Source organism: Dryas octopetala, chromosome 1, assembly GCF_963921425.1.
Source record: "Dryas octopetala chromosome 1, drDryOcto1.1, whole genome shotgun sequence".
Lineage (NCBI taxonomy): Eukaryota > Viridiplantae > Streptophyta > Magnoliopsida > Rosales > Rosaceae > Dryas > Dryas octopetala.
Genome location: NC_141366.1, coordinates 9,239,225 through 9,254,441, shown reverse-complemented (window position 1 = coordinate 9,254,441; position 15,217 = coordinate 9,239,225). Strand labels below are relative to the sequence as shown.

Below are 15,217 nucleotides of genomic sequence, written 5' to 3'. Positions count from 1 at the left end.
CATAACGACAAGTCACACAAGGCTTAACATCATGTCGTTTGGGCCTAGACCCAAAAGCTAAGCCCCCGCTAGGCTCCGGCCTCCTAGGCCTTGACCTTCTAGGCTCCGGCCCCATAGGCTCCGGCCTCCTAAGCTCCGGCCCCATAGGCTCCGGCCTCCTAAGCTCCAGCCTCCTAGGCCCCGACCCGTGTCAACTCACTCGGATCCTCGAGACCGGTGACACGTGGCGCTCCTACAGTGCAAGTCATCACAAGGGACACGTGTCATCACCAGATTGGTTGACACTCTTCCAAAGGTACTATAAAAGAGGTACCTTCTTGTCACAAAAGGACAACTGAAATCATTATTATACTATTCACTCACTCTGCTCTCAGATCTCTCTGAACACTGACTTGAGCGTCGGAGGACCTTTGGCCGGCACCACACCGGTGCCCTTCCCGCTCACTTTTGTGTACCTGTGCAGGGTGCTTTGGATATCAGTCTCTCTCATTACTCACCAGTCGGACCAGCTACCCGTTCCTGCCCCACTTCGACGTGTCATCCGCTCAGTGGTGGGTCAACGGGCCTACGTGGTTCGACTCGACGTTGACTGCTCTACCATTTTTGGGCATCAACAATGAGATCAATGTTTTATTTAGTAGTTTTCATTCTATTTTTTGGCAACATGTACATCGTTTATGTAATTTGGCAGCGCACTAGCTTGGCCAGAGTACGCTTATGTATCCTAATTTGCAAGTATATATTGCATGGTAACTCTATAAATATTTTAGAAAAATTAAAAAAAAATTTATGATTTTTCCAAAAATTTTAAGAAAAAATTGTATAATGGCCCTCCCAGTAAATATATTTGAATTCTTGACCCTCTAGAAAAAAATTTCTGGCTTCCCACCTGATCTAAATAAAGTACATATATCATTTCTAAAAGGGACAAAATCTTTTGTATATGGGTCGATATTGTCAATGAAGAATTTGGGGTTGACATAGAGGTGGCTTACTGGTGTATTTTTTGATTGGTTTTGGAAATCATTCTTAACTCCAAGGGAGAGGCAAACAAAGCCCAAGAGCAGAATACAGAAAAAGAAACAAACAAGTCCCTAAACAGAGAGGGGACAAGGTAGCAAACAAAGCTTGGAAGCAATCAACAGCCTCAAGGCAGAAAGGTAGTCAAAAATCAAAAGCAAACCTAAAGCTTCTCACACCCGTTAAGCTAAAGGAGAAAAAGAAAACAACCAGGGGTGGGGGGAAAGGGAGACTATCGTTCGCCTAATTAATTATGTACTTTTCCTACATAATTAAAATATGAATTTACTCTTTAATTATGAATTATGGGGGTAGCCTAACTTTTAGTCAACCTTCTAATTAAACTGTTTGTGTTCTGTGTGATTGTGATTTTATGGTTCGTTTGACTAAATTTTAGCATCAACAAGATAGGTAGCATATGATCAATTTATAGATATTTATGCAATATTGCTCTATATAACTTTAGCATGCATGCATCTTGATTTCTTAAGCTTGTCAATGTCTTGTGAACATAGTCGATAAAGATTTTAAGTAAACACATCACAGCTCATGACCCCAACTAACAACTTTTTGCTATAATATTATGGATATTAATGGCTTTTAAATCATTTTCTCAGTCGTGGAATGCATATGTAAAATTAGTGCGAAATGTGAGATCGAGCACAGTCAATTCTCACAATCTGCACATAATGTTTTTTTCATTGCATTAAATAGTCCTTGAACATATCTTAATCCTAACTCAATCATCAATTCCACCCATTCTCACCACTTAAGTTATTTCCAAGGGCATATATTCGATCGATCTGCACACATTTTGCAACAAAGCTTCTCCTCCAGCTAATAATTTTCTGAAATTCTAATTGATATAAAATATCATTTATATGTGGATAATATATCAACACCAATTGGGTTTTAGAAAGAGGGAACTAAGTATTGGCAGATACAACTACTCATAAGACAGAAATTAATAATACTAATTCCAGCATAGAAGAGGAGATGAAGTGTTCAAGTGAATACGCAAAGCTTACACTTCAAATAGATGTATACAAAAATATAGTACCTTATAGATATTATAGAAGATCCAATGTCTCTGCCCAATTTGTCTTTGCTAACCACGTACTCCATTTATGAAAGTGCTATTAACTCCATTGTGTAACAATGTAACGTAGAGAACAATTATAGCAAGCCAAGAAAAAATTTAGCACTCCATTCTAATGATCAATTGTGGGGAACATCCTTTTATTAATTATAACATCAAAATCTCACAATAAGCAACTAAAGAACTTCACCAAAGCAAGTGGAACACAACTTTGAACTCTCAATTAATCCACGCCCACCAAAAAAAATTGCAATAGAAAGAGTAATGCAAGTAAAACCCATCAAACATAGAAACATTCTAAGCTCTTCAAAATAGGCAGAACTCGTGGAAACAAGCCAACTTGGACAATATATAAACTTGGGTTCAAATGCAGAACAACTAGTTTACCTGGGTCGGTCTTTGAGAGCTGGAAGAAGAAGAAGAAGCAGAAGGAGTAGTAGGACAAACAGTCACGAGTCACGACCATGAGGTGCCAGTTGGGTGCCATGAGGGGGTGGAAGCAACTTTAGATTGGGCCTTCATTTCCTTACGGCTAGTGGGCTACAGTATATTAGATTTTGGGCCTATGATCCAGCCCGAGTTCTTTGCTGAATGGGCTTTATACCTGGCCCATCAGGTTTATTTGGGGCCTATTTCGGACTTTTCATATTACTGTCAATTATATAACAAATGGTATGTCTCTCTGTGTCTAAATTGATATATATAAATTAGATTTGCAAATGGCATAATTATAACTATAAGTAATTAACTTACTAGGTGTTAGTCTAGTGGTGTTTTGTTTAGGAATATTGGGAGATGTCCTAAGTTCAAATCCTCTGCTCTACCAGATAAAAATAAAAATAAAACTATAGTTAATTAAATATAAACTATTAAGTTGTACGTTATATGTGGACCTGTTTAGCATAACAAGGCCCAGGTCTATCCTGATGTAAGTTTTGTTTTTATTTTGGGCTCTTTAAGCCCGTCATTTCACAAAAAGAACAATAGAAATTCCTCATTAACTTTTTATATAAAAGTCCGATGATGACATATATATGACGTTTTAGCTAGTTGACAAATTCAAAAGTATGTCCTTGATTAAATTTGATTGATATATTGGTCAATTAACGGTTTAGTACACTCAAAATACATATTTTACACGTTTGTTCTTAATACAATTTGTATTTTGAAAGGATTCGGCAAATTTATCAAAAAAGATCTACTCATGATCGAGATAACCCTAGGTATGAAGAAAGTGAGAATAATAATGTGGAAAAGTGAATATTGCATCATTATCTATTTAGGACGTACAAAAATACACTAACAACACGGATCGATGTTTTAGGAACGTACCATCATTGTAGAAACAAATTCCATCAGTAAAAAATACTCAGAAAGTTGCCCAAAGTTACAATGACAACAAATTAATATCATGCATATACATGCAACAACACTACAACAACACTACAAGTCTACAACAATTATAGTTTGTTGAATTGGCAATGCAACAACACGTACTTTTTGTCAAGGCCACCTTTAATTAGGGACAACATTTGATCTTGACTGCTAAAAAACATATGTCGACGAAAGGGCAATCATAATTACATGGCACGATCGATGATATAAGCAACCAGACATTATATATAAAAGACCACCCCATCAACCCCCCCCCCCCCCCCCCAACCCACCAAAAAAAAAAGGGTCAATTCCATGCAAGTTGATCCATTGGACTCGGATGGTAATACATTCCAAAGGGCACTAGTGTAGACTCCACAGAATCACAATCAAAGTTAGAGCTCCCATAGGAAGCATCCATGGTGTGCCCACCAATCAATAACACATTGGCCTTTTCATCTTCCACTTCACAATTAGCCTTCTCCTCCTGCTGTACTTGTTGCATCAATATTTCTTCAGGTTTCGTGGGTTGATCAGCAATGAGTTCAAAGCTACTAGTACCCCATTTGCAATACTTCTCATTTATAATCCCAAACTCTGATGGATATGATGAGTGAGAAGAAGAGGGCATTGGGAAACTCATTCCCATGGAGGGTTGCTCTTGGAGAGTACTAGTACTACTCCAAACCATACTAGGGTTTTGGTATTCATAGGTTGATATGGTACTTGAGCTATATAAGTAAGGGTTGGTAGGAATACTAGTATAATTAGGAGAGGAAGTATTAGAATAAGGTGATGCATGAAAAAGTGCTTTCATGTCCATGGAATTGTGCAGAGTTGGAGAAAAATTGCATGCACTATAATTAGTTAAGGGGGGAAGATTGTGAGTGTTGGGATCAAGACCTTGTGCAATGAGCTTTTTCTTGATGCATGAGTTCCAAAAATTCTTGACCTCATTGTCTGTTCTACCTGGCAAATGCTTGGCTATCTGGGCCCACCTGTTCCCCAAAATCCTATGAACATCTATGATGATTCTCTCCTCTTGCTTTGAAAATGAACCCCTCTTGAGATCTGGCCTCAGATAGTTTATCCACCTCAATCTGCAACTCTTCCCACACCTCTGCAAACCTGCAATTAAACCCATATATATGAACAAGCTGATCATAAATTAATTCATTAAACGACATCGTTAATTGAAAGAGAGAATGAATTGAAGTTAATAGTACGTACGTACCAGCTTGTTTTGCAACAGAACTCCATGAACCATGGCCATGGGTGTTTATTTGTTGCATTAGACAATCATCTTCTTCAGAGGACCATAGTCCTCTCTTGACTTTCTGTTTGTTGCAACAGTTATGACCCATCCTATTGATCCTCCAACGCCTAGCTTCAATATATAGCACACTTTATCATCTAGTCTCTATCTTACCTTATATATATATATATATATATATATATATGCTTCTCCCCACACACATGCATGCATCTACTATTATAAATGGTAATATTAAACAGTTGGTTAAAAGAAATCTCTAGATAGAGAGAGATTTAACGTGGGGTTCACTCAGATATTGAGGACCCGCTGAATCTCTTGGATTGTTAATCTTGTAGCTTGCTATCCCAGAATATGTTGTCTTATCGATTCCATCCATGGCTCTTATTAACTTGACTATTCCATTTATCTATTAATTACTTTTAAAACTTACTTGGGTGAAAGTTAATAATTAAAATGCACAAAGAATGATGGCCCCACGCGGCCACGCTAGATCCATAAAGTAATATTGTAGGAAATAACTTACCTATTCTCTGAGCTAGATATCACCTGTATGGCTGTATCTCGATCCCCTCTCTCATTAATGGCTCTCTCTCTCTCTCTCTCTCTCTCTCTCTCTCTCTTACCACATGTCCCTCTGAATGTAAGTTCTTCTCAATGTTGTATATATGAATTTTCTAACCCTATTAGAATTATATAGATATATGATGTCACATTTCAATATTTATATCAAACAAACAAATCAGTAATCGTTTTTTTTATAAATAATATATATCTAGCCTTTTTATTTGGCAAACTCTTAATATTTTGTAATAAACATATACATATATATAACAAGCTAGATTGCATGTGTTGATTTGAAACATTTTCTATATATAATATCATATATACACGTACGTATAAGGTGGTGTTCTAATGAGAATTCAATTTGAGAGTTTGTCTCTAATCATTAAATTTGAGAAACTTAATTTCCAATGTTGTGGAAAAAAATATCATTAAACAAATAATTAATTAATTATATATATATATTTTTGTAAGGGGCACGGGGCACCTTTAATATGTATCTTGAAATAGCGCATTTTAGGATCATGCATGTTGAGAACTTGTTCCTTTTATAGAATGGAAACAACATATTAATATTATTACACACAATTGGAATCTATGCATGATATTAGCTAGAGCTTAGGCATGTGATCGAGAAGTTATTAATTAATGATATGATGTAACCACATATCTTTAGCAAACATACATACCTATATATATATAATTAAATCATATATATATATATATATATATATAAAGACAAGAGATATAATTGAGGGTACATGAGGACGAATGATCATATATGGCCATTTGTGGGAAGGGCGGAAGGCCTAATGATTTAAAGATAACTACATCATTTCCTTGCACATAAATTCAAAAATACTAATTTAAAAGCCCCACCATACATCCAAAATCTCAATATCTATTTTCATTTGAATTGATCCGATTATCCAAAATCTCACTATATATTTTCATTTGAATTAATCCGATTATTCATTCGAATCTGAATCTTCTACTTATTTTTTCTCATCTCAATATATATTAGTAGTTGTGTTTCATAAATTTTAAGTGCATGTGTGAGTAAAATGAAAAATATATTTATAATACTTTTTGAATATGTATGGATACACATTTGCGACTTCATAACTGCTTTTCAATTTCTAATATATATTTAGCATTGAAATAAGAAAGACAAATCAAATTAAGCAAAAAATCAAATCCTATTCATGATCAATTCCTTGTTGGCAGTGCTTTTAGATGTAAAGGTGCTTTTAATAGTCAAAAATGCTTTTGATAGAATTAATTAAAATGTTAAGTCATAGAAGCATTGGTTATGTATTATCTTATGAAGGGTTTTCAAGTTAATTTACAAAAAACACTTCAAAGTATCGAATTATATGACATGAGCGACTCAGTGTATTTACAAAACACACTTCTATGTATTTGAACAATAAAAAGTTTACAGAAACACTTCAACAGAAATGATACCAATTAAACAAAAACACTTCTAACAAAAGCAATACCGAGCAAAACAATACTTCCAACAAAAATGAGATTGAGAGAAAACACTTCTAAAATACGCTCTCCAATTAAATATGGTCAATTTCTTCACTCAACCATTGCTTGAGGGTATCAATCATATTCCTTGGTGTCAACGATTAAGATAATGATTAGATGTTTCTCCTTTCATGTTTTTATCCCTACCAAGCTACATTACATTTCCTTATTATTTCTTCAGTTATAATTACTTAGCATTTTTTGATCTCCGGAAATTTTATGTGGAGGTTATATATCACGCGCCTGAAAAAGTGAAGCAGACAATTAATATCAATATTTGTCCACAGTTCCTTATTATCATTGTATTTACTGAAAAATTATTGGGTATAACCGATATATCGATATGTGATGTAACCAATTCAATATGTAAGGGTATTATTAGACATTATATTTATATTTGTAAGGTATAATATTAATAACTTTCACTCATATTATAACACATAAACTAATTATACCATGTATCAGTATATCGATTATACAAAATAATTTCTCATACTTAAAAGACAAATACTTTTATCGTTTTCTACAAAATCCCCTTTGTTTTATTCCCAATTGTGGACTCTTTTTTTGTGTGGCTAATTTGGAATGAGCTACCATTCTGTGTCTAACTTTTGGGGTTGCACACATGGTGCTCAACCATACGTTTTCACGAAGATTAGGCTTTTTCCCATGTTTTTTTTGACGGATGCTTTATCCCATCTTTACTTTGCTTTGTATGCACTATGCAGTGATTCATTATTTACTGGGTATTATAATACGTAAATTAATAGCACCACTCGACTTATTTATAATGACAATAAAATATTTCTCTTCTCTCAATAAAGGGTCAATTAAATTAATATATGTATATGATCTGGCCGCCAGTCCTTTTTTTTTTTTGGCCAGGAGGCCACCAGTCCCTTAATTATACAAAATTTCTGTATAGTAGTGGTGCCGACACTTTCTATGATCAAGATATTTCCTTTTTGGTCTGAGATTCCATGATCATCATTTTCAAGTATGATTTGTTTATGTAAAGCCAAAAAAGCTTCATTATCCCCCCCACTACTTCTAGTAAATTATCAAATTATCAGTACGTGTCTTCATCCGTTGCTCATATTCATTCCGTTCCCACACTCCTTTTCATAACTTTTCTTATGTGACATTTCTTTTCTGTTCTTGTTTATCGCACTGCACCTGTCTAATTGGGTAATTACCATCATTGTCTCCTTGTGTGATACTGCTTTACGTAGTGACAAAATCTATGTATTTTCATTTTTTTATGTAAGAAAGAAAGACTCAAATTTTGAACTACTTTCAACATTATTGGTATAACTACAACTATAATTAATTAGTTACACTTACAATACGTAGTTAGTCAATATTACCATCAAAATACTCCAAGTTATTAGGTAAGAATTTTCAATCTCTTGTATATGGGTCATCAATTGGAATATTGTCAATGAATTTGGGGTTACTGGTTTTGTTTTTTTTCTTTTGTTTTTGTTTTGGTTCTGGAAATTGTTCAAAGACCCCAACTCCCAAGAGAGAAGCAAACAACACCCAAGACCCAAAGGTCAAGAGCATAATACAAAAGAAAACAAACAAGCCCCTAATTAAACAGAGCGGGGTCAGAGCTACCTCAAGCCCATAAGTTCTTTGCAATTTTTAGAAGATTTAAAAAATATTTTTAATATTTTTAATATTTTTAAGAATTTTAAGAATTTTAAAAGAAATTTGTATAATAACCCATCAAATTAAGATATTTGAATTCTTGACCCCTCCAACCAAAATTTTCTAACTCAGCCCTTGCTGTTGATGCGTTCCTTTTCGGACCAAAAGCACCCCTAAAGCTTCTCACAGCCGATAAGCTAAAGGAGGAAAAGATAACAACTAACTGTGGGGGGTAAGGGAGGCCATCGTCGGTCTAAACATGCAATTATAGCACATGAACTTCCCCAAGAGAATATATAAAATTGCAATACCTATTCTGCATGATTAATGTTGTTTTTGGGATGCTGGATTTTGAACATATATATATATTGCTATTGTGTATTGTCCAAGGCCTTAATATTCTACATCGGGCAATATACAAAGGTGAGAATAACTTACTTCGTGACAGGGATAGCCGGATAGATGATATCACACTTAGTACTTAGTGGGAGAGAGAGAGAGAGAGAGAGAGAGAGAGAGAGAGAGAGAGAGAGAGAAAAAAAAAAAAAAAAAGGAGGATGCTCTTCTCTACAAAGGTTAAGGGCCCTTGCTCCCCTATGAAAGTGCCCCTCCAGCTTTTGATTGAGGATTCATTCATCCACTGCCTTATGTATCTTTACTTTTATGTCCATGTATTTACATGTAAAATGTAACTTTTCTACATAGTTATCCTTTATAGACCTATACCATGAAGTGTAATTTTTGGTGAATTATGTAAATCGTTCGTGATCTGTAAAATTGTGAGTTTACGACTCATGTTAACTAAATTTTGGCATCAACAATATATATATGATCAATTTTATAGACTTTTATTAATATTGCTCTATATAACTTTAGGCATGCATGCATATTGATTTCTTAAGCTTGTCAATGTCTTGTGAACATAGTCAATTAAGATTTTAAGTAAAAGCACATAGTCAATAAAGATTTTAAGTACAATTATCACAGCTCATGACCCCAACTAGATGTAAAATGCTAATAAGCAAAGCCTACACTTCAAATAAATGTATACAAAAACATAATACCTTGTAAATGTTATAAAAAGATCAATGTCTCTGTCCAAATTTGACTAGCAAAGCAGCCATTAATTACTTGACATCTAGTGAATCCATAGAATGCTAGATATTCACCAAGGCATTATCGATTGTGAGGTCCCTGGCTAATTAAATTACTGGGATATTGGAAAAGGGGGAGAGATGCACATGTAAAAGGGCTTTGTAAGTTAATGACAGAGCCCACTTTTATTGGGAATCGCCATCAGAAGCTTGGGCCAAGATAGTTCATATGTAGTAATGGTAGCCGGGCACACATTAAGGGCCAGGTTCATATGCATTGTATAGGAAGCTACGAAGGGCCTAGCCCGGCCCAACATGCTATGTATTAATTAATATAATATATACATATATACACATATACAAAAATACAATATGGCAATTACCTATGTACCCCATTTCTACCCAACTTTCATCTTAACCTACCCATTTTCTGTCTCTTGACTTTCTTCCTATTAAGGGCCCGTTTGGTTCATGGAATTGATTTCTCAATTTCTTTGCATTTTTCAGAGGAAATAGAGTGTGAAATTCTCTTTTCTGTGTTTGGTGAGCTTGAAAAAGTAAACTAAGAATTGAAAGCAATAAATGCTATGTTTGGTCAGTTTTTCAATTGTACCCTAATTTATTATTTATTTTGAAATAATAGCAGGGTTAGTTTTTTTAAAAAATAAGCAATAAATGATTTCCCAAAAGGGAGAAAATCAATTTCATTGCTCCAACAAGGGTTTTATTTTTCCCTCAATAAGGGTATCAGATTCTCTTGGGCCAGGAATTAATTTCTCTTCCCTGTACTTACCAAACATGGGAATAAAATTGATTTCTCATTCTCAGACCTTCAAAACTTAAACCAAACGGACCTTAAGGGTGTAACTTGAAGAAAGTCAACCCAAACTCGTGCGAACTCAACTCGGCTTTTGAATTCGAATAAGTTAGGAAAAGTAAAATCCCGAAGCCAATGCTAATTGATCATTGGGTTAAGATCTAGCTTGCATGAACTTGAGTCCAATTTTTAATATGAATTAACTTTTAAATTAGTTTTTGAATGAATCAACAAATTTTCTTTTCGAATAATAAAAATGATAGAATTATATAACTTCATCTTGTAAAACAAATTATGTATAGACAAAGAAAAATTTTGTAAAATATGTTGGTGTAAGGTTAAACCAATCCCAATAAAATTGGACAACTTGAACCTAACCCAAAATTATCTGAATTTATCATAGATTGGGTTAGTTTCATTTATTTCCAACCTTACTAAATAGAATTTGAGCCCAAAATATAAAGGACGGGTTGAGCTTGAATTAAAATTCCAATCCACTCAAGTTGCACTCATACTTCCTACTATGATTTGTATGTATCAGTGTATCACATGTATTGTGTTAGTAGTTATCAAATTATGTGAATTTTAATAAAATGATATGGATCTTTGATAATGGAAATTCCCTTTTGTTTTTTAATCAAATGTTAAAAGGAAATTTCAAATCATGCAAATATAAATTATATAATAATCACAACCAAATATGATGTCATTATACGAAAGACATAATAAAATAAGGGTATTTTGCATCTGAATTAAAAAAAAAAAAAAAAAAATCCCGCATAAACAGGTTCGAAATTAATCTGAGAAAAGAAAACAAAAAATGAGTAAAACGTTGTACAGAGAGCAGGTCCATTTTCTAGTGAAGTAAACTAAAGAAGCAATGCAATCCATAGTCAATCTCTCAATCCATCTTATCAAACCCACAAACCATGCCTTTTGTTGCTTCTTCAAAAATCTCAATTCATGGGCTTCAGCTATACAAAATGCTTCTTCCCCCCATAAAGCATTGCGTATATACTCTAAAATGCACCGTCAATCTCTTCCTTTTGATACCCACTCCATGGTCTTTACTCTAAAATCATGTACCCAATTGAAGAACCATGCATTCATTCAACAACTCCATGCCCATATCAGTAAACTTGGATTTGGTTCTCATGTATATGTGGCTAATTCACTTGTTCGTGCGTACACTGATGTTTCGTTTGTGGATGCCCGTGCAGTGCTCGATGAAATGCCTGAGAAAGGAACGGTCATGTGGAATACGATGATTTCTGGGTATTCAAGGTCGGGGGATGTAGGAAAAGCTCGCTTGGTTTTTAATGAGATGCCATCGAGAGATGTTACGTCATGGTCTACCATGATCACTGCGTATGTGAAAAATGGCGATCATAAAGGTGGTTTGTTGCTCTTTCGGAATATGGTAATGAATGAGATTGAAGGTTTAAAACCTGACCATGTTATTGCAGTCTCAGTTCTATCCGGTTGTGCCCACATGGGTTCTCTTGCGTTGTTGCTGGGGAAATCAGTTCATGGGTTTACGGTGAAGAATGGGTGGAAGTTGGATGTGGTACTTGGTACAGTTTTGGTTGACATGTATGCTAAGTGTGGGTTTCTGAGAGGAGCTGCACGGGTTTTTGAGTTGATGCAAGAAAGGAATGTCATGACTTGGACTGCAATGATTTGTGGATCAGCACAACATAGCTGCAGCAAAACAGTATCTTTGTTTGAGAAGATGCAAAAAGCCGGTGTGAGACCTAATGAACTGACTTTCACAGGAATTCTTAGTGCTTGTGCAGATACAGGACTGGTCGAGGAAGGCTGCAAATATTTCAAGTCGATTGAAGAAATTGGCTTGGAGTCTAGAATTCAGCATTATGGATGCATGGTCGATTTGTATGGTAAGGCAGGGCTGCTAGAGGAAGCTTATGAGGTTATCCAGAAAATGCCACTTGAACCTAATGTTATTGTCTGGAATTCTTTTCTGTCTGCTTGTAAGAAGCATAGACAGTTTGAGATGGCCGATGGAGTAGTTGAGCAGGTCATGAAGATGGTAAAGCCGGAGTACAATAGTGGGGTTTATTCTCTTATAGCAGATTTGTATGCTTTGGGTGGGAAGTGGGGTGATGCAAAAAGAGTGAGGAATTTATTGGTCATGCGAGAGGTGAGGAAGGATAGTAGGATGTTACCATTACCTCTGTTGGACATCTTATGAAGTTTACATGGATGATGAGCTTTCTTTATGTTTAGATGGTTCACCTTGTTTACAAGCGAGAATAATACATGGATCAGACATTCAGAGACCCACACATCGTGCAAGAGAGTATGGCGCATGCCTAATGCCCCTGCCTAATTAAAGGCCGGTGACACATGTGCAGGATATGTGTGGTTGTTTTTCATTCGGCAACAACAGTCGGTCTTCACTCGGATTGTAGAACCTTCTTAAATTTGTCATTTAGAACTTGCGAAATTTACATGATGCTGAAAATCAACTTTTTTTAATGAAAAAAACTCAATTTTTGGCTATCGAAAGTGAGTTAAATTTTTATTTATATCAACAACTATCGTTAATAAGAGTTGAACTCACTACTTCTTTCTACAAAATGAAAACTGAGAGCCACTAAACCAAATATTTATTGGCAAAAGTGAATCTAGTTAAATGGTAAAAAATCATTAATACAAAGCATTTTCAGATAGCTAAAAACATCTTTAATAACGTTGACAAAAATAATTAAAAATATTTATTGGGTTGTATAAACTATAAACACTTTTTAATGCTTCTTGGAAATGTTCTTACTAGCTGTTTTTTTGAGGAAAAGTACTTACCAGCTTGAAACTCTTTCCTCAAGAAGCTTTACAAGTATCAAACACACTTCTAGCAAAAGCGCTTAAAGCTAGGACGCTTCTTACTGATGCACTCTCAAATAGAACCGATTGAACGTTATACATAGAGCAGCTCTAATTTCCAAAGAAATTAAACAAGCAATGCAATCCATCGCAGTTACTCTCTCCAACCATCTTATCAAACCCAGAAACCCCACCTTTTGTTGGTTCCTTAAAAACTTAAATTCATGGGCTTCAGCTATACGAAATGCCTCTTCCCCCCATAAAGCATTGCATATATACTCTAAAATGCACCGTCAGTCTACTCCTTTTGATAGCTTCTCCATACTATTTACGCTAAAATCATGTACCCAATTGAAGAACCATGCAATCATTCAACACCTCCATGCCCATATCAGTAAACTTGGCTTTGGTTCGCATGTATATGTGGCCACCTCACTTCTCCATGCCTATGTTGTTGTTTCGTTCGCGGATGCCTGTGTACTGTTCGATGAAATACCTGACAAGAACACGGTCACGTGGAATACGATGATTTCTGGGTATTCGAGGTCGGGGGATGTAGAGAGAGCCCGTTTGGCTTTTGAGGAGGTGCCATTGAGAAATGTTGCGTCATGGTCTGCCATGATCAACGCGTACGTGAACAATGGCCATCATGAGCGTGGTTTGTCGCTCTTTCGGAATATGGCAATGGATGAAGGTTTAATACCTGACCAAATCACTGCAGGCACAGTTTTATCCGGTTGTTCCCACATGGGTTCTCTTGGGTTGTTGGTGGGAAAATCGGTTCATGGGTTTACGGTCAAGAATGGGTGGAAGTTGAATGTGGAACTTGGTACAGTTTTGGTTGACATGTATGCTAAGTGTGGGTTTCTGAGAGGAGCTGCACAGGTTTTTGAGTTGATGCAAGAAAGGAATGTCATGACTTGGACTGCAATGATTTGTGGATCAGCACAACATAGCTGCAGCAAAACAGCACTATCTTTGTTTGAGAAGATGCAAAAAGCTGGTGTGAGACCTAATGAACTGACTTTCACAGGAATTCTTAGTGCTTGTGCACATGCAGGACTGGTCGAGGATGGCCGCAAATATTTCAAGTTGATTGAAGAAAGTGGCTTGGAGCCCAGTATTCATTATTACGGATGCATGGTTGATTTGTATGGTAAGGCAGGGCTGTTAGAGGAAGCTTATGAGGTTATTCAGCAAATGGAACTTCAACCCAATGTTGTTGTCTGGAGTGCCTTTTTGTCTGCTTGCAAGGAGCATAAACAGTTTGAGATGGCCCAAAGAGTAGTTGAGAAGGTCATGACGATGGTAAAACCGGAGTATAATAGTGGGGTTTATTCTCTTATTGCCGATTTGTATACTTTGGCTGGGAAGTGGGATGATGCAGAAAGAGTGAGGAATTTAATGGTCAACCAAAATGTGAGGAAGGTCAGGGGCTCTAGTTTTGTCAGAAGTGGATAGTAGAAAGTTACCATTCCATCTGCCCTTAGGCAACTTATGATTCGGGTTGAGCTTTCGATGGGTTTAGATGGTTCATTTGTTTACAATTGAGAATAATGCATTAATTAGGATAACAACATCAGTTGGTTTGATTGTTGTAAGGATTTATTTAACAGATTGTAATACGAAAACTGACAAAATTGAGGAGGAAGAAGTACTTTGTTCAAACTCTGCAGCTGTGTTCAAAGGCAATCATTTGTTGTTTCAAATGGGCTTTTTCTTGCGATTGATAAACTTCTCTCATATTTTTGCAATTGATAAAACTTTTCTTTCAAATTGGCCAAAAAAGAAGATAAACTTCTCTTTCATATTTTTTTCGGGACACTCTGTTTACAACTTTACATACACATGTTGGGCTTAATTGGGCTTCAAGTTGATCACTAACAAGCCCATTTGGAGCACCCCAGCCCAATGTAAGGTCCTACTTTGGGTTGGATAAAGCG

At 35.8% G+C, this 15,217-nt stretch overlaps 1 protein-coding gene and 2 pseudogenes across 1 annotated transcript; 2 read left to right on the top strand and 1 right to left on the bottom strand.

Moving 5' to 3' along the window:
• Positions 1-3,800: 3,800 nt before the first annotated feature.
• LOC147297487 (uncharacterized) lies at positions 3,801-4,857 on the bottom strand. Its single transcript, XM_086238334.1, has 3 exons — positions 4,728-4,857; positions 4,348-4,621; positions 3,801-4,272 (listed from the first exon to the last, which is right to left on the bottom strand). Exons 1-3 carry the CDS (start codon positions 4,855-4,857, stop codon positions 3,801-3,803), a joined length of 876 nt encoding a protein of 291 aa, XP_086094460.1.
• A 6,380-nt stretch (positions 4,858-11,237) lies between these two features.
• Positions 11,238-12,921, top strand: LOC147297486 (pentatricopeptide repeat-containing protein At5g66520 pseudogene; annotated as a pseudogene).
• A 350-nt stretch (positions 12,922-13,271) lies between these two features.
• On the top strand, positions 13,272-15,209 carry LOC147297485 (pentatricopeptide repeat-containing protein At5g66520 pseudogene; annotated as a pseudogene).
• Positions 15,210-15,217: the final 8 nt, after the last annotated feature.